At 44.9% G+C, this 20705-nt stretch overlaps 1 protein-coding gene across 1 annotated transcript; it reads left to right on the top strand.

The window, feature by feature from the left end:
• Positions 1–12676: 12676 nt before the first annotated feature.
• On the top strand, positions 12677–20151 carry LOC139257701 (probable G-protein coupled receptor 139). Its single transcript, XM_070874591.1, has 2 exons — positions 12677–12740; positions 19241–20151. Exons 1-2 carry the CDS (start codon positions 12677–12679, stop codon positions 20149–20151), a joined length of 975 nt encoding a protein of 324 aa, XP_070730692.1.
• Positions 20152–20705: the final 554 nt, after the last annotated feature.

Raw genomic sequence — 20705 nt, 5'->3', positions numbered from 1 at the left:
TGATAGCCTTTTCTCCTCACTGGAATATATTTTTAAGGAGAGTAGTGAAATATCTCGGTAATGTACGCCACTGTTCATTCCTCGTCCAATTTTCGCAGTCCACTAAACCAACTCTGCCCTCGTACCTTCACTGCAACGTTTATTTAAGCTTAGTACGCTGGTTTGAGATCCAACTTACTCAACCTCCATTTGAAGTTGAAATCCAACCATGCTATGATCACTCATTCCGATGGGATCCTTTACTCGGAGATTGTTCATTAATCCTGTATCGTTACACAGGAGCAGATCCAAGATCGCCTGCCCCCTGGTTGGTTCCGTTACATACTGCTCAAGGAACCTCTCCCTTATGCACTCTCTGAACTATACCTCAAGGCTATCATGACCAATTTGATTTGTCCTTTGAATATGGAGGTTAAAATCAGCTATGATTATTGCTGTTCCCTTTTGAGAAGCCCCCACTATTTCCTGGTTTATGGCCCGACACAACAGAGATCCTAGTCTTAGCGACTTATAGACTACGCCCACCAGTGACCTTTTTCCAGTTATTATTCCTTATCTCCACCAAAACTGTTAAACATCCTGATCATTTGAGCCAATTTCGTTTCTCACTGTTGCAGTTCGTCCAGTATTGATCAATAGAGCTATCCCGACGCCGCATCCTTTCTGTCTGTACTTCAGGTCAGACTCGTTTGTATTTAGTTGTGCCGTCAACTCATCTATTTTGTTACGAATGATATGTACAATTAGACATGGTGCTTTTAATTTTTTTTACCCCATTTTCCTGTTTGCAGCCTCTCTCCTTCAAAATTACTTTCTTGATTTTTGCTTTATTATTCAAGATCCACTCCCTTGAGAATGTATTTTCAGGTTCCCATCCCCCTGCTAAGCTACTTTAAACTCTCCACAAAAGCACTTGCAACCCTCGCCCCACCGCGCCCGCCCCCCCGCCACGAGGTTCTTGGTCCCGGCTCTGTTGATGTGAAACTTGTCCGTCATGTACAGGTTCCACCTCCCCCCAGAAGCGGTCCCAATGCCTCACGAATCTCAAGCCCTCCCGCCTGCGCCGTCTCTCCAGCCATGCATTCATCTGCTCTATTCTCCTATTCCACCTTCACAAATCCATGCTGACTCGGCCTGACTGAAATTTGCTTTTCGAACTCTCCTGCTAGTGCAACAATTTCCCAACCACAGATTATAGGCTAACTAGCTATTGTTTCCTTCCTTTTGTCTGCCTTCTTTTCTAAATAGGGCCGTTAGATTTGCAGTTTTCCAATCTGCTGGGACCTCCCCAGCATCCAGGAGATTTTGGTAAATTACAACTAATGCATCAACTATCTCTGCTTCTCGGCCTCTTAAGACCCCAGGATGCAAGCCATAAGGTCCAGGGAATTTAGCAGCCTTTAGTCCCATTATAGTGCTGAGTACCACCTCGTTAGTGATATTGATTGCGTTAGGTCCTCCCCACGATTGCCCCTTGGCTATCGACTGTTTGGATATTTTTAGTTTGCCATAAAAACTGATACAAAACATTTGTTCAAAATTTCTGCCATGTTCCCCTTCACTAATTCCCTAGTCTCGTCCACAAAGAGACCAACATTTGCTTTGTTGTATATTACTGATCACTTCCTTCTAATTCATGTACACACCAATGATCATTATTCCCTATGTTCCCCTGAACATAAGTCTATGAATCAGTTCAGTTATGGGCCTTTAATTCTAGCGTTCACTTTAACTAACATTCTCTTATGTGGAATGTTATGAGAATTCGGATGAAAATGGATTGTTACTGAAAAATTGGACCAATAGTAATTGTAATGGGCCCTGTAATTTCTCAGCCTGTATTGATGACTACTCACATGCTGCAGACCAGAGATGGGAGAAGGTATGTTGAAGAACATTATGTGCCCAATCAGGGACATGGCAGACTGAGGAGTAGGAGCAGAACATACACCCAACGCACTTTCAGGGAGAAACAGTCTTACCTGAACGTGTCCGAGAACATGTGCCTTAGGAGAGTGCGATTGCAAAAGGAGGTCATCACTGAGATATACCAGCTCCTGAAGGAGATCTGCAGCCTAACAGCACCACCATGACCGCACTGTCCATTGAGGTCAAATTTACTGCACCACTTTCCTTCCATGCATCTGGCTCCCTTCAGGCTTCAGCATGCGAAATGTGTGCCATCTCTCAGCATGCCACACATTGCCGCTTTCGATAGGTGACTGAAGCCCTTTACGCTCGGAGGATGGACTTTATAAGGTTCCCTTTGACCAGGGAGGCGCAGACTGAGAGGGCTTTGGGTTTCTCCAGAATAGCAAAATTCCCCAAGGTGCAGGGAGCAATAGACTGGACGCACATCGCCATGCGAGCAACCTTTCATGACGTAGATGTGTTTCTGAACCGAAAGCGATTCCACTCCCTGAATGTGCAGCTCCTTGTTGACAATAAGCAAATAATCATGGCAGTCAATGCAACATTTCCAGGCAGCATCCATGATGCGAACATCTTGCGTGAGATCACTTTGTCAGTCCTGATTAGGAGTCAGCCACAAGTTCACGATTGGCTGCTGGGTGATAAAGGATATGAACTTACCTACTGACTGATGACTCCCCCTGCGTAAGCCCCAGAGATAAGGCGAGAAGCGAAACATTGAAAGCCACATAGCCATACACAATGTCGTGGAAAAGACAAGTGGAGTGCTTAAACAGCACTTCAGATGCCTGGACCAGTCTGGAGACGAATTACAATGACAACCATTTTGGTGTGCTCCATGCTGCATAATTTGGCTATCAGGTTGGGATAAGAATTACCAGATGGGACTGCCGGCCCACGTCAGGAGACAGGAGAAGAGGAAGAAGATGAGGTGGACGATGAACCCGGGGAAGACACTCAGGTTGACTTTGAAACCATGCCCCCACCCCGCTCTAGACCGCAGGAAAATGCCCATGGATGCTACATAGCTGTAAGACTGTTGCAGGAGCAACTCATAAATGAATGTTGCCTGAAATAATGTTGTTGGTATTTACGCAGCTGCAAGTGTTGTGTCTGCACCTTATAAATGAACGGCTTGGGTTACATTGCTGACAGTTACCGTTATGGTTGATGTTCGCTTTTCATGGTATGCAGTCGCCAGTGTTTAACGGTACAACAATCTGAATACAATGCACAACAATGTTAAACTTATTTTTAAAAAGTTAACTTAACGATTTTTTTTTAATTCAGAAAAAAACATAACACCACACAACAAAACAGTAACCCCCTCCCAAACCCTCAGACCAATCTTTGAATATTTTAACAACACAATAACAATAGATTTTAATTTAAAAAGCCTGCATACCTCACTCTCCCCCAAACCATACCTATAATGAAACATTTCAAAACAGCAATTATTTAATCAACTAACACTAAATCGAAACACATAACCAGCCCACAGGCAACAATATTAATGTACAACAAATCCAATCCCTCCCTTTCTGCGGCCACGCACCTCCTTCCCTTTGCCCCTGGGTCTGAGCACCACCTCTTCCCTTCTCCCGACTAACACCAAGCTGCTTTGCCGCAGTGTTCCGCAAGCACTGCTTCGATGGGCGGGGGTGCGGGCGTGAGAGGGGAGGGGGGGTTGGGGGGCGGGGGGTGACTGTAGATTGTCCAATTGGGGTGATGATGGTGGAGAGGACATTTCTGTGGAAATATCCTCTGAGCCTGATGTAAGACCGTCCTCCTGGCTAACATGAGTTTCATAAAGAAGTGCGGCATCTTGGAGTGCAGTGCCCGATTCCGGGACCATTAATAGCCCTCTGGCAGCAATGTCCTTGGCTATTATCTCCAGGTCCTCCGCTCTCCGTCAATTTCTCCTTCATGTTAGCAGATCGGGTGTCCAGCTGCTGAGATATTTCACCCATTGTCTGGACGGGCTCTTGAACAATCTCACCTCTTCTCCTGGACAAGTTACCCATGTACACGCTAAGAACTCCCGTACGTGGAGCAGTCCTACTGCGGTGAACCAACCTCCGCGGGGTCGTCACCGGCAGAGAATCACTGGAGGCACCCTGCGGCAAAGCGCTTAGCCCCGCTACCTCCTCGTCCGAGGAGGACATGGCCACAGGAAAACTGGAAGCTGCTGCAGCTGCAGGCTCCCCTTCCACCTCCTCACTGTCCTCAGTGGAGAGGAGGACCCGCAGCAGAACGGGTGAGATTCGGGCTCCACGAATCCAGAAATAATTATGACCAGCTCCATCGCTTGAATTGGTGGTTTGATTGCCATGGCCTGCGCTCTTGGTTGAGCTAGAAAACAAAAAAGAGATAATTAGTGGAGACGGGGTGCTAGGGTCACATGGGAATCCAAACGCTACACAGGCATATGCTGGAGAGCAAGTCTAATGTTGTAAGAATGATGATAGACTTCACATTTGAAGAACATCATGATAGTACAAGATCATCATTATAACGATTTTCATGATCCCATCATTAATTACATAACATTACATTATTTCACGTAACATTGCATAACATTGCATCAATAAACCATCAATCATATATTTTAAGAATATAAGTGGCTTTAATTGACTTTACATCACCCAATGGTTTATAGTTTACAAACGTGGCATAAGGTCAGGTTCCGAAGCAGCATGGGTGGGTGAACGACTGTGGAACACCAAAAATGCCAGCGACCACACCTCGCGATCGGTGTGGGTGCATAGATCTGCTGGGTCGCCACCCATGCTCCGCAGCTCGTTCCTGTTCTATGAAAGCTTTTTCTGCAAAAGGTATGGCGTGGCGTAAGATCATTGCCAGTTATTGTTACAGATACAGATACATAGATTGCTGACAGATATTTTATTGTTATCTTTATTATTATAAATATTATTATTATTACACAACACAACGCAACACGCATGACTGTCCACCTGTAAATGTTATACATATCGTCGCACGCATGGTTACAACTGACGTCTGCAAAAATATTGTTTAACATCTAGGTTTATTTTAAATGCTGAATAAGAATTGATCTTATCGAAACGTAAACGTTTATGATGGGGATTGACAAGGTGGGTGCAGATAGGATGTTTCCACTGATAGGTTAGACAAGAACTAGTGGGCATACTCTTAGAGTAGGGGGCCGCGCATTTTGGACTGAGATGAGGACGATTTTCTTCTCGCAGAAGGTTGTAAATCTATGAATGTCATTGCCTCAGATGGCTGTGAAAGCTCTATCATTGAATAAATTTAAGACAGAGATAGACAGTTTCTTAAACGATAAGTGAATAACGGGTTGTGGGGAATGGGCTGGGAAGTGCAGCTGATGACATAATCAGATTAGCCATGATCTTGTAAAATGGCGGAGCAGGCTCGAGGGGGCCTATGGCCTACTACTGCTTCTATTTCTTATGTTCTTAAGGTCTTAGTTCTAATTAAACATTCACTGTGTTCCTTTAAAATATCCAGTCCTCTATTTCTACTTAAACACTCATTATGTTCCCGTAAATTATTCAGTTCTCTATTCCTAATTAAACTCTCACTGTTTGCTACTAAATTCCCCAGTCCTCGATTTCTAATTAAACTTTCAATGTTTGCCCCTAAATTACCCAGTCCTCTATTTCTAATTAAACATTCACTATGTACCCTAAATTACCTAGTTCGCTATTTCTAATTAAACACTCACTGTTTGCCCCTAAATTACCCAGTCCGCTCTTTCTAATAAAACTCTCATTGTGTTCCCCTAAATTCCCCAGTCCTCTATTTCTAATTAAACGCTCACTGTGTTCTCCTAAATTCCCCAGTCCTCTATTTCTAATTAAACACTCAATGTGTTCCCCTAAATTCCCAAGTCCTCTATTTCTAATTAAACTCTCAATGTGTTCCCCTAAATTCCCCAGTCCTCTATTTCTAATTAAACACTCACTGTGTTCCCCTAAATTCCCCTGTGCTCTAATTCCACTGAAACACTCATTATGTTCCCCTAAATTAGCCAGTCCTCTATTTGTATATAGACAATTGCTGTATTTCTCTGCAATTAACTTTATATGATTTGTAACTGAACAGTTATTCTATTGCCCGGAATGCACCAGTTCTCTGTTTCGAATTAAACTCTGTCTGTATCCCTCGACATTCACCTGCCCTATATTTGTATTTCGACAGTAACTGTTTTACCATGATTACCTGATTAACCCCATTTCCTGTCATGTCCTCGCCGAGCTCATTCTGACCACGTGATCCACCTCCTGGTCACCCGACCCGATTCTCACTCAGTCCCACAAAATGGCTGACATCTCCAATTCCGATCCTGGCCCACCACGCTAGTTGATACTCTGAATGTTTCCCTCTGTTCTCTTTCTAACCCCCTTCCTTTCAAATCTGCCGTCAAGATTAACTCCAAACAATTCAAATTGATAGACCTTTTTGAAAACCTTCGCCCCAATCTCCAATTTCCCACTTCTCTCCAAGGTCCGTGAAATTATTGTGTACGTGTTGCCCGTAATTCGACGTTTAAACTGCCCAATCAGATTCCTGCCCTTGTCGCAGCACCTCTTCATCTTGGAGCAAACCAAATCAAATGTCAATATGTAAGTCAGACATCCGGGACAAAGCTTGCCGTGCTCCAGCGCAGATATCTTCCTTAGAATTCCCTCTGAGTTGTAGGCCATTTAGGATTGAGATGAGGAGAAACTTCTTCACTCAGAGAGTTGTTAACCTGTGGAATTCCCTACAGCAGAGAGTTCTTGATGCCAGTGCATTGGATATATTCAAGAGGGAGTTCTCTATGCCTTTTACAGCTAAAGACATCAAGGGGTTTGGAGAGAAAGCAGGAAAGGTGTACTATGGTGAATGATCAGCCATTATCTTTTTGAATGGTGGTGCAGGCTTGGAGAGCGAATGGCCCACTCCTGCACTATTTTCTATGGTTCTATGTTTCTATGTGCTCCATGTCAAATCAGGAGCTGCACAGTCGCTTGAATCTTCCAGCTCTGGTGAAGGTGGCAGCATTTACCTGACCAGTTCTGAGGAGGCTGATGACTGTCCACCGGTACGAGGAAGGTTATATCCCTTAGGTTGTATTATTGGACTCCTCGGTGAGGAACTCATTCCACCTTAGATTTAATAAGGAGTGTGGGACACTGGGCCCCCGGAAGGAGGGAGGGATTGTGGGCCTCAGTAACCCAAGGCAGAGAGGGAGAGAGGGATTGTCGGCCTGAGTAACTGCAGGGCAGGGAGGGAGGGAGTTTGTACCTCAGTACCCACAAATCAGTGAGGGAGGGAGTGTGAGTCTTAGTACGCCCAGGACAGGGAGGAAGGGAATGTCGGCCTCAGTAAATCCAGAGTAGGGAGAGGGGTAGTGTATGCCTCAGTACCGCTAGGGAGGGACGGAGGGAGTGTGTGCCTCAGCACCACCAGGGCAGGGAGGGAGTGGGGCCTCAGCACACCCAATGCACGCAGTGAGGGCGTGTTGGCCTCAGCACCCCTAAGGCAACGAGGTCGAGAGGTAGCTTGGGCCTCAGCACCCCCAGGGCCAGTAGGGATGGAGTGTGTGCCTCAGCACCCCCGGGACACGGAGGGAGGGAGTGGGTACTCTGCAATCCCAGGGTAGGTTGAAGATTGGGTTGGACGTCGTAGCAACATAGAAACATAGAAAATAGGTGCAGGAGTAGGCCATTCGGCCTTTCGAGCCTGCACCACCATTCAATAAAATCATGGCTGATCAGGCAACTTCAGTTCCCCATTCTTGCTTTCACCCCGTATTCTTTGATCCCTTTAGCCGCAAGGGCCACCGCAAACTCTCTTTTGTAAAATGTAACGAAATGGCATCAACAACTTTCTTGGTAGATTATTCCACAGGTTCACAATTCTCTGAGTGAAGAAATTTCTCCTCATCTTGGTCCTAAATCGCTTACCACTTATCATAAGACTTTGACCCCTGATTGTGGGCTTCTACAATATCGGGTACATTCCTCCTGCATCTAACCTGTCCAATCCCTTCAGAATTTAATTTGCGACTATGAGATCCCCTCTCTTTCTTCTAAATTCCAGTAAATATAAGCCTAGTTGTTCCAGCCTTTCTACTTCTGTCAGTCCTACCATCCAGGGAATCAGTCTGGTGAAACTTCGCTGCACTCCCTCAGTGGCAAGAATGTCCTTCGTCAGATTGAGAGATCAAAACTCTACACAATATTCAAGTTGTGGCCTTACCAAGGCCCTGTACAAATGCATTAAGTCCTCCCTGCTCCTATACTCAAGTCTTCTCGTTACGAAGGCAACATGCCAGTTGCCATCTTCACTGTCTGTTGTACCTGCATGCCAACTTACAATGACTGATGTATCATGACACCCAGGTTTCGTTGCACCTCCACTTTTCCTAATCTGTCACCATTCATATAATATTCTGCCTTCCAGCTTTCGCTGCCAAAATGGATAACCTCACATTTATATACATTATATCTGCCATGCAGTTGACAACTCACCTAACCTATCCAAGTCACGCTGCAGCCCCTTGAATTTGATGAAGTCTTCCCTTGTTGGATGTAGTCTCACGAGGTATGGAAAATTGTCCATGTTGTCCTCTTTATGGAGCTTGATAACGGCGGGGGCAGTGCTGTGTGTTGAGGGCAGGTTGGTCTTGGACTTTTCTCTAAGGCTGTTTAATGTAATGCGCATGCTCTCGTATGGTTCGGAGAAGGTGTTCAAGATGGCTTCATGTTCGGTCAACGAATGTGCGCAGGCACAGGCATCGTTGGCGTACTGTAGTCCCGTGAAGGAGGTTGGGATGAACTTCACTCTGGCAGGGAGGCGGCAGATGTTGTACAGATTCCCGTTTGGCCTGTAAATTAGCTCCTCTCCAGAGGGGAGCTTGCTGAACGTGAGATGGAGCATAGCAGCAAGGAAGATCGAGAAGAGCGTGGTGCGATGACAGCGCCTTGCTTCTCCCCGGTCCGTACGTGGAATGGTTCTGTGGTGGATGAGTTGATCGGGATCACGGCCAGCATTCCGTCCAGCAGAAGGCGGAGTAACTTGACAAACCTTTATGAGCAGTCGAATCTGAGGAGGACGCTCCATCATCCCTCATGGTTGACAGAATAGGCGGCTTTCATGAGGTCAAAAAAAGCCATGTACAATTGTTGGTGCCATTACTTTCATTTCTCTTGCATCTGCCGCGTGGTGAAGATCATATCCATTGTGCCAATTAGTGGGCGGAATCCGCATTGCGACTCTGGGAGGAGTTCCTCAGCCACAGGGAGGAAGTGGTTGAGGAGAATTCTTGCGATTACTTTGCTGTTGGTCGAGAGCAGCGACATTCCTCTGTAGTCGGACTCGTCAGCTTTCTTTATGATCATCACAATTAAACCTAGTCTGAGATCTCCTGGTGTGATCTCCTTGTTCCAGATAAGACAGATGAGGTCATGAATCCTTACCTGTAGTGCTTCACCGCCAAGCTTCAGTACTTCCGAGGCGATTCCATCTGCTCCTGAGGCCTTGTTGTTTTTAGTTGCCGGACGGCCTTTTCAAAATCGTGCCGAACTGCGATTGTGTCAAGGAGGTGATGGGTAGCATGCCGTGGGATGCAGTCAAGGCCACTCACGTCATGGACACATTGTTGGTGGCGAAGATCCTCGAAGTGTTCTTTCCAGTGACAACTGAAAGCCTCACTGTCCTTGATGAGCACCTCTCCGTTCTTGACTTTCAGTGGAATACGACGTTGTGTCATAGGTTCTACTGCACTGAAATATCCACCCACGTCGTGTTTGTCGGCTAGATGCTAGATTTCCTGCGCTATTAATTATCTATTAATTGGAGTTTCTTTATTAAATTCACGTTCTCTATTCGTATGAGGTTCTATAATACTTTGAGGGGCTTTATTACTTTGAGTTTCTCGAATAGTTTGCGGTGTATTATTTTAGATGGCTGTATTTGTTTGAGGTTCTCATATTGGTTTGAGTTTCTCTCATTGTTTGAGGGACTATATTAGCTGGAGTTTCTCTAAATGGTTGGAAGGGTTGTATCATTTTACGCTTCTTTATTTATTTGAGATTCTGTATATATTTGAGGGTTTTTATCAGTTTGAGGGGCTGTGGTATTTTGAGGTTCTCTAGTAGTTTGCGGTTATTTATTAGTTTGAGGATCTTTATTGTTTTAGGGGCTGTATCTGTTTAATATTCTCTATTAGTTTTAGGGGCTGTATTAGTGTAGTAGGCTGATTTATCGGAAATGTTGTGTTAGTTTCAATGGCTGTATGAATATTACTTGCTGTGTGTGGTGGAGTTGCTGTATTAGTTTTGAGGTCCTCCATTAGTTTGAGGTTCTCTATTAGCTTGACGTTCTCTATTTATTGTATTAGTTTGATGTTCTCTATTAGTTTTAGCGTCTGCATTAATTAAAGGTTCTCTATTAGTTTGAGGAGCTGTATTAGTTTGAGGTTTTGTATTAGTTTGAGGTCCTGTCGTGGTTGGAGATTCTCTATTAGTTTGCGGTGCTCTATCAGTTTGATGGGCTGTAATATTTTGGGCTTCTCTGTAAGTTATATGTTCTCAATTAATTTGAATTTCTCTATTAGTTTGAGGTTATCTAATAGTTCAAGGATCTATATTTCTTTGATTGGCTGCATTAGTTTAAGGGGCTGTATTAGTTTCAGTTCTTGTATTAGTTTGAGGTTCTCTATTACTTTGAGGAAATATATTAATTTGAGATCCTCGAAAAGTTTGATTTGTTGTATTATTTTAAGGAGCTGTATTTTGCTTAGGTCCTCTATAGTTATTAGGAAATCTACTAATTTGTGGTTCTTTACTCGTTTGGGAGTCTGTATTAGTTTGAGGGACTGCATTAGTTTGAGTCGCTGGATTAGTTTGAGGGACTGTATTAATTTGAGAGACAGTATTAGTTTCAGGGTCTGTATTAGTTTGAGGAGCGTTATTAGTTTGAGGGACTGTATTAGTTTGAGGGACTGTATTAGCTTGAGGGACTGTATTAGTTTGAGGGGCTGTATTAGTTTGAGGGTCTGTTTCATTTTGAGGGACTGTATTAGTTGGAGGGACTGTATTGCTTGAGGGTCTGCATTAGGTTGAGGGGCTGTATTAGTTTGAGTGTCTGTGTTAGTTTGAGGGTCTGTATTAGTTTGAGTCGCTGTATTAGTTTAAGGGACTGTATTAGTTTGAGCGACTGCATTAGCTTGTGGGTTGTATTCGTTTGAGGGGCTGTATTAGTTTGAGGGTCTGTATGAGTTTGAGGGTCTGTATTAGTTTAAGGAGCTGTATTAGTTAGAGTTTCTTAATTAGTTTGAATAGTTGCATTATTTTGAGCGTCCCGATTAGTTTGAGGTTCTCTATGGGTTTGAGTAGATTATTCTGAGGGTCCCTATTAGTTTGAGTTTGCTTGTTTCTGTTTCTATCTTGGTTTGAATTTCAATATTAGTATGCGTTTCATTAATAGTTTGAGTCTCTCTATTAGTTTGAGGGTCTGTATTAGTTTTAGTTTCTTTATTATGTTGAAGGTATGTATTAATTTGAGGTTCTCTATAGAATTTTAAGTTAGTTTGACGTTCTTGATTAGTTTGAGGTTCTCTTACTTTGAGGTTCTCTTTTAGTTTGAGGTTATTTTTTAATTTGAGGGTTTGTATTAGATTTAGTTTTAGTTTGAAGTACTTTGTAATATTAAAGGATTGTTTTAATTTGAGGTTCTCTTGGTTTGAGGGGCTGTACTAGTTTGAGATTCTCTATCAGTTTGATGTGCTGCATTATTTTGAATGTCTGTATGAAGAGAAGTGCTGTATTAGTTTGCATTGTTTTTGCTGTATCAGTTTGAGGTGCTGTATTACTTTTAGGTAAGCTACGAGTATGAGGCACCGCATGTATATGAGGTGCTGTATGGGTATGAGAGGCTTAATAAATATGAGTACCTGTATTAGTTTGAGGATGATCATTGACATTCCCCATTTTAATTGTTTGACTGGATTTCCCTCGTTAAAGAGATCAGCCACTTCCGAGACTGCACTTGAACAGCCTTGAGGAGGACATTCTAACATTTGTAATTTAACTACTGAATGCCTGCATTTAAAAGGGCAGCCACGACCCCCTTTGTAGTACTGAAGACCTGAGAGAGATATTCTAACATTGGGAAACTAACTGCTGAATAGCTACAGTTAAAGAAAGCAGCCACATCACAGAGAGCAGGAGAACAGCCCTGAGACTCTAAAATTGGGAAAGTAATTACTGAATAGCTGCAGTTAAAGAAGACAGCCACATCACAGAGTGCAGTAGACCAGCCCTCAGAGCCATACATTAACATTGGGAATGTAATTACTGAATGACCACAGCAGAGTAAATAACATCACCCAAAACAATATGCGATCTCCAGTTTGTCCTGATGGTTGTTGAAACAACAATCCAATTGCTGGGACGAGACAGCTGGAAACTTTCATGAGTTAATTAATGTGAGCAGAATTGTCCAGTCTTTGGTGTTTCCAATTTGAATCTCTGCAGTAAATATATTCGTTCACAACAGGGAGTTAAATCGGCTGTCGTAATCTGTTTGTTCAAGTTTTAAAAATAACTGTTTTGATCGATGTTGCAACCACAATGTCCCCGTGGAGAGACTGCAGGGTATAACTTAAAGGCGCTGGAATTGTACCGCATCAAAGTATAATTCAGGGAGATTGCCTGCAGCACGAAGAGGCACATCGTTTCACACGGAAATGCTTCCAATTCGATATGCCGAGAAAATATGCTACACATTCATTGCCATCATTGGTGATCCTGGTGAGTGACTAAAGCCATTGAAGTAGTGCAAATCTGTGTTTGAGCTGGTCTCTTGTTTTGCCCTTTCACTGATAATGTTACATCCTGGACTTGTGCTCACGAGTGTACAGATACCTGATCGGTGATATCATTCCGTTCAGACAAATGGCCTGCATAACCACTGTGGCTTGATTCAGTTGCTCCATCTGAACATAAACTTGTGTTTGTAACTAACAGGATGATTGATTTATCAAGCTATTGTCTTTCGTCGAATATTGTGTACTTTTGAAACAGTCCTTACTCCGCGCAACTATCTGAGAGAAGGTATTAGTTGGAGTGTCTGTCACTGTCAGATTTACTGAGTGTGAGTCACTACCGGGCATGGATCATGATACCCCAGTGACAATGTATTACAGGTAGTGTATGTCACTGTATGATGTACTGAGTGTCGATCACTAACCGGTGTGGAACATTGTATCCCAGTGACCATGTATTACTGTGTGTTTCTATCACTGTAGGATATACTGAGCGTGGGTCACTAATCGGTGTGGAATTCCGTACCTCAGTAACCATGTATTACTGGGAGTGTCTGTCACTGTAGAATGTACTGAGTGTGGGTCACTAACCGGTGTAGAACACTGTATCCCAGGGACCATATATTACTGGGCGTGACTGTCACTGTAGGATTTACTGAGTGTGAGTCACTAACTGGCTTAGAACCTTTTAACCCAGTTACCATGTATAAGTTGGAGTGTCTGTCACTTTATGATTTAGTGAGTGTGAGTCACGACCCGGCGTGGGACATCATTCCCGAGTGATCATGTATTACTGGGAGTGTTGTTCACTGTAGAACTGTACCGACTGTTGGTCAATAACCTGTGTGGCACACCGTGCCCGAGTCACCATGTATTACTGGGAGTGTGTGTCACTGTAGGATATATTGAGTGTGGGTCACTGACCGGTGTGGAACACCGTACCCCAGTGACCATGTATTACCGAGAGTGTGTGTCACTGTCGGATATACTGAGTATGGGTCATTAACTAGAGTGAAACATCGTACCCCATTGACCATGTATTACTGGGCGTATCTGTCTCTGTAGGATATACTGCGTGTGGGTCACTAACCGGTCTGGAACAATGTACCCCAGTGACCATGTATTACTGGGAGTGTGTGTCACTGTAGGATATACTGAGTTTGGGTCAGGAACCGGTGTGGAAAACCGTACGCCAGTGACCATGTATTACAGGGAGTGTGTGTCACTGTCGGATGTACTGAGTGTGGGCCATTAACGAGAGTGAAACACCATACCCCAGTGACCATGTATTACTGGGAGTGTGTGTCACTGTACGTAATACTGAGTGTGGGTCACTAACCGTTGTGGAACACCGTGCCCCAGTGACAATGTGTTACAAGGAGTGTCTGTCATTGTATCATCTACTGACTGTGGGTGACTATTCAGTGTGGAACACTGTACACCAGTGACCATGTATTACTGGGAGTGTGTGTCACTGTCGGATAGACTGAGCGTGGGTCACGAACCAGAGTGGAACACCGTACCCCAGTAACCATTTATTAGTGGTTGTTTCTGTCACTGTCGGATGTACTGAGTGTGGTTCATAGAAACATAAAAACATAGAAAATAGGTGCAGGAGTAGGCCATTCGGCCCTTCTAGCCTGCACCGCCATTCAATGAGTTAATGGCTGAACATGCAACTTCAGGACCACATTCCTGCCCTTTCGCCATAGCCCTTTATCCACCTAGTTGTAAGGACTTCATCTAGCTCCTTTTTGAATATATTTTGTGAATTGGCCTCAACAACTTTCTGTGGTAGAGAATTCCACAGGTTCACCACTGTCTGGGTGAAGAAGTTAATCCTCATCTCGGTCCTAAATGGCTTAACCCTTAACCTTATTATTTCTCCTGCCTCTTCTGAGGCGCACGCTCGGAATCGAGAATGACTCGATTCCACACTAAACCTTAGGTCCCAGAGGGCTTAAGAGTCCAATGCATGACTTGTATTCTCTGTCACAGGTGAGGCAGACGGTGGTTGAACGAACGGGAGTGTGGGGTGCCTGGGTTGCTGCGTCCTACTTCCGCGATCTACGCTTGGCTTCAGTTTGCTCTCGGCGACTATACTGGAGGTGCTCTGCGCCATGCGGATGCTTTGCCTCCAATTTGCGTTGGCTTGGGCCAGGGATTGCCAGGTGTAGGTGGGGATGTTCCATTTCTTCAACTAGGTTTTGAATGTGTCATGGTGCGTTTCCTCTGCGCACATGTGGCTCGCTTTCAATAACGAATTACCGGGTGGAGCGTTTGCTTTTTGAATCTCATGTCAAGCATGCCGACGATGTGGCCCGCCCAACGGAGCTGATTGACGGTGGTTGATGCTTCGATGCTGGGGATGTTGGCCTGACCGGTAACACTGATGTTGTTGCGCTACTCCGGCCAATTAATTTGCAGGAAATTGCGGAGGCAGCGTTGGTACTTCTCTCGTGCTTTGAGGTGCCTGTTGTAAATATTCCATGAGTTTGAAGCTTATAGGAGGGCGGGTATCACTTCTGCCCGGTAGACCATGAGCTTGGTCCAGGGTTTAAGGTCCTGGTCTCCAAACACTTCCTTCTTCAAGTGTCCGAAGGCTGCACTGACACACTGAAGGCAGTGTTGGACTTTGCCATCAAAGTCTGCCCTTGTTGACAGTGAGCTCCCGAGGTATGGAAAATGTACAGTGTATTGCCCAGTAAGCCCATGCTCCCCTGAAACTCAGAGCGGATGTCGAGTTTCCCTGCGCCTATCCCGGCTGATACATTCTGAGGGCTACATTTATAAGATAATTCACTCACCATTCACACTGGAAGTCATCTCGCCCTCACCGGCTTTGGGCTGGGAATGAAAACCCTTGCAGGTTGCTGATCCTGATCCCAGTGCACTGCCCTTGCTGAAAGTACAAGTGCTGGACCTCTGGTGTGAACAATGTTCTATCCCAACACTCCAAAATGCCGGTGTGGGAGCTCGGATGGTTTCTAGCTATGTTGTCTTTTCTTGGGATACAGGGAACCTTCGTTGTTCCAATTCTACTCCTGTCCTCTCCTTCACATATTTTTCAGGTTCATTGATGACTGTGGACGCGCAATGTCATTTTCTAGCCATGAACTGGAAAATGTCCTAACTCGCACAAAGTCATGATCGTCCTCACCTCTATGTTTACTGACCTACATTGGCTCCCGGTTAAAGAACGCCACGATTTTGAAAATTCTCATCCTTGTTTACACATCTCTCCATGGCTTTGCAGCTCCCTACCTCTGTAAACTTTTTCAGACTCACAACGCCTCAAGATAGCTCCGCTCTTCAAAAGCTGCCCTTTCGAACATCCCTCATTATACTGCTGAACCATCGGTGGCCTTACCTTCAGTTGTTTGGGATCTAAACTCTGGAATCCCTCCCTGAACCTCTCTACTTCTCTATCCATCTTTCCATTTTAAAGATATCCCGAAAATCAACCCTTTTCGCAAGCTTTTGGTAATATGCCTTAATTTCTTCTTTTTCTGTCGGTGTCAAATGTATCTGTGTTGTCCTGCTTTGAAGCGCCTTGCGAAGTTTAACTAGGTTAAACCTGCGATATATATAAACGTAATTGTTATTATTATAAATAATAATATTAATTATTATAAATATTATTATTAATAATTAAAATTATAATTATAATTATATTTACGTGAGCAACCTTGCTTATAATTTGCGCCACTATCTCTCATTCTTATGCTCCGTCTGTCACTTCCCTTACCGTCTGCAACATCTCTAAGTCCATTTCCGAGGATCGGCTCTCTACCAATATCTATCAGACGGCGGCCGACTCTGACAGCTACCTTGATTATATGACCTCTCATCTAGCTTGCTGGAAGGACTCTATGATACTCTCCAAATGTCGCTGCCTGCGTTCCATCTGTTCCGATGAAGCCACCTCCCACACCAGTGCTTACAGCATGTCTTCCTTTTTCTAAGCTGAGTATATCGATCCTCTGTGGTCATGATCCTGTGAGTCTGTAACCTAGCGTGGAGTGGGTAGGAGAGGAGAGGCGAAGCAGAGTCATGGAGACAGTAACCGTTGAGTCAATACCTCGGGCTGAGAGGCTCCAGTGGTGGGATGGTTCCTCATTCCCCACACCCTCTGGTTGATTATCTTCCTGCAGTTACCATGCCCTGTTCAGAGAAGGTTCACCAGGCTAGTTCCTGAGATGAATGTGTTGAATTATGAGGAAAGGATGAGCAGGTTGAATATATATTCGTTGGAGTTCAGAAGAATGCGCGGTGATGTTATTGAAACGTATAAGATTCTGAGGTGGCTCGACAGGGTAGATGCAGAGAGGGTGTTTCCCCTCATGGGGGAATCTACAACTTGGGGATAGAGTTAAAGTATGTTTCTGATGTTGGGGAAGTCCAGAACCAGGCGATATAGTCTGAGGATCAGGGGTAAGCCATTTAGGACCAAGATGAGGAGAAACCTCTTCACTCAGACAGTTGTTAACCTGAGGAATTCCCTCCCGCAGAAAGTTATTGATGCAGTTCATTGGATATATTTAAGAGGGTGTTAGGTATGGCCCTTACGCTGAAGGGACCAAGGGGTCTGGATGGAAAGCAGGACAGGGGTTCTGAGGGAATGATCAGCCATGATCTTATTGAATCGTGGTGCAGGCTCGAAGGGCCAAATGGACTAATCCTGCACCTATATACTATGTTTCTATGGACAGGGTCCTCAATCCAATTTCCCGCATTTATCCTCAGCCGAAGATTCCCCACCACTGTGGTGGACAAGGCACACCGCAGTGTCAATCCAATTTGCTGCCTTACTTTCATCGCCCCTGATCGTCCCTGCTAGAACCATGTCCTCACCTTGGTCTCAACCAACCCCCACATTCATTTGCTGTCCCTTCCTTCTTAGTCCCACCACCAGACATATCCCCTATCAGCATTCCCAATGGATCTGTCCCTCCACGACAACCTGGACCACTCCTGAATCGCCCCCAACAGTTCTCCCCAATACCGGACCTTCCTGTGCAAAACCTAGGAGATGCAACACCTGCCCTTTCACCACCATTCATTCCATCGTCCAGGCCCTTCAATCTGAAACAGTAATAGACTTGTATTTCCTCCAATGTAGTATACTGTATTCGCTGTTCACGATGCTGTCTCCTGTAGATTGCGGAGGATTAAACAGAGATTGTGTGATTACATTCCTGAAATTCTCCATTGTGTTTGAAAACGTGTCTATCTCTCTTTCTCTGTCTCACACTGCCCCGCTCACTTATCCCTTCAATTCTACATCCCACTCCCAGTCTGACATCTCCATCTTCCACAGTCTAAAATGTTCCCCTTTGTAACTCAATGGGGAACAGCACCACATGTTTTCATTATCCATTTATTGCAAGCCGGCCATAAAACTGAGATGAAACTTTTCAGATCAATACTACCGCTCCCGTTTCCTCAGACAGCATGTGCTGGTAATGAAGGATGTCTTCAGTAGAGCCACTGGGAGTGGAGGAGGTGTGCGCTGGTGCTTGGGACCACCTTTCGGTGTACGGCAGGCGGGAAGGTCCGCACCCCTTGGATCTACTGACCTTTCTCCACCACATTCCTGGGCCATTGGAGCCTTCTGATCTTTGCCAGATTTACCTTGCTCCCTACACCGTCCCACCGCCCCACTCTGTAATGCTGCTCTTTCGACGTACATCTCCTCTGGACCTTTTTTCTGTTCCTTTAGTTGTCCCATTTGTCATACACCATCATCCCTTTTATCGTTGAATCATTCCTGCCCACCATCCCATCAAATACCTTCAACTTTGTTCTTTCCCCCTCCGACCACAACTTTATCTGCCTCTAACATTGCCTTAAAACTGTTCATCTCTCGCGGATTCCAGTATTGAAGAAAGGTTATCACCTGAAACGTTAACTCTGTTTCTCTCTCCACAAATGCTGCCTGACATACTGAGTGTTTTTAGCATATTCTGTATTTTATCAGATTTACAACCGTATGTATGGGGCTAGTCTAAGCAGAGGGAGAGAGAGGGAGAGCGTGTGGAGCCTTGGGGAAGGCACACCTAGATCTCCTGGCCCACAACCAGGGCCGTGAAGGCACTTCCACTGTCCACGAAACTGTCCTCGGCTCACTTTAAATGCCCGGTATCCCGAGGCCTGGGAAACACAGCCGACCACAGTTAAATCGTAAAATAAGTTACACCAGTAACATAGTTTAAACCAGAAGCTGCCATCCGCATTAATACCTTTATATTGCCACCCGCCCGCTGGGATGGCTCGGCTTCCCTCCCACTGCCCCGTCTCTGCTAAACTGGGAAGCAGCGGGTTGGAGTTAGGTTGGGTTGGAATGATATAATATATATGTTAACCCCTGACCCGACGTACACGCGGCTGTTTTTGTGCTAAATGACAGGCCTTACTGTCTGGGCTCAGTCACCGACAATGTGTGACCAATAATTGACCGTCTCTTTTCCCTTCTGTTTATTACAGTGAATTTAGTGGCGATTGTGATCCTGTCCCGGGGAAAGTGCGGGCTGTCCAACTGCACCACACGCTACCTGGTGGCCATGGCAGCGGCGGATCTACTGGTGGTCATCACTGACGTCATACTGTGGCAGATCAGTCGGTATTACTTCCCTTGGTCTTTCCTGGATATCACCCCTGTTTGTTGTGTTACATATGTCCTGTCCCGTGTAACCACAGACTGTTCTGTCTGGTTCACCGTCACTTTCACCTTTGATCGATTTGTGGCCATTTGTTGGGAGAAGCTGAAAACCAAATATTGCACCGGGAGAACTGCGGCTGTGGTTCTGGAAACAAGCTGCATTCTGCTATCTTCAAAAAACATTCCCTTCTACTTTACATTTGAACCTGGATATATTGTCGACAATGTTCTGTGGTACTGTGTCCCAATCCTAGCCTATTATACTGATCCCAGATGGATGGGATTTGACTCGTTTGATACGGTTTTAACCCCACTGCTCCCATTCGCTGTAATTCTGTTGCTCAACGCTCTGACAGTCAGACACATTTTAGTGGCCAGTCGAGTCCGTAAAAGACTGAGGGGTGAGAGCAAGGGGGGGAATGGCAGTGACCCAGAAATGGAGAGCAGGAGGAAGTCTGTAATTTTACTCTTCACCATATCCGGCAGCTTCATACTGCTGTGGCTGATAATTGTTATAGATTTCATTTATTATAGCATTACAGGAATAAATCCCAGTGATTACAGTGATTCTTTAGATCAATTTACAAAGGTCGGATTTATACTGCGGAATTTAAGTTGCTGTACAAACACATTTATTTACGGGGTGACCCAGTCCAAGTTCAGAGAGCAGTTGAAGAGCGTGGTGAAATATCCGGTTACATCAATTGTACAATTAATTAATAAACAGAACGACTGACCGCAGCCCAGAGGCGGGTCCCTGTGTTTGCAGTCCAGGAATGTAATATTTAACAGCAGAATCCCTTCCATTGAATTAAACCAGGAATGGCTGGTGATCTGATCATAAACCCGGCGGCGGGACAAGCACTGTGTGACGGACACGGCAATATTTCTGATTGAAAATTCCCAAATGGTCTTTTGGGAAAGTACCACACGAGCATTCTCTCTGAACTCTTCTGCAACGGGTCACTGCAGCTATTTAGTGCAGCTAGACATTGCATCTTTCAGATTGAGAGGCTCGACAATAGGTAGGCAGGAAGGGCTGAGCTCGAGTTCAGTGGGTTATATTATATAGAACATAGAGCAGAGAATCAGGTATTCGGCCCAACCAGTGTGTGCTGGTGAGTATGCTTAGCACTAGATTAGAAAGTAAGAAACTGAATGTGGCAGAGGTGCAAGGTATGACGTGCCAGACTGAGCAGGTGGTCCAGACCATACACACAGTGCATTTACAGCGAGAAGTGGTCTTACATCGACTTACCAAGCACACCTGCGTTCGGAAACTGCGCTTCC

This window comes from Pristiophorus japonicus, unplaced genomic scaffold, assembly GCF_044704955.1.
Source record: "Pristiophorus japonicus isolate sPriJap1 unplaced genomic scaffold, sPriJap1.hap1 HAP1_SCAFFOLD_90, whole genome shotgun sequence".
Classification (NCBI taxonomy): domain Eukaryota; kingdom Metazoa; phylum Chordata; class Chondrichthyes; family Pristiophoridae; genus Pristiophorus; species Pristiophorus japonicus.
Note: the sequence above shows the minus strand (reverse complement) of the source record. Positions and strands in the feature narration are given on the sequence as shown.

Bases quoted from the DNA above. Each gene is read 5' to 3' on its own strand.
- LOC139257701 (XM_070874591.1), top strand. From the start codon at position 12,677: ATGCTTCCAATTCGATATGCCGAGAAAATATGCTACACATTCATTGCC. The intron at 12,741-19,240 runs GTGAGTGACTAA...TGTTTATTACAG, and splicing joins TGCCATCATTGGTGATCCTG to TGAATTTAGTGGCGATTGTG.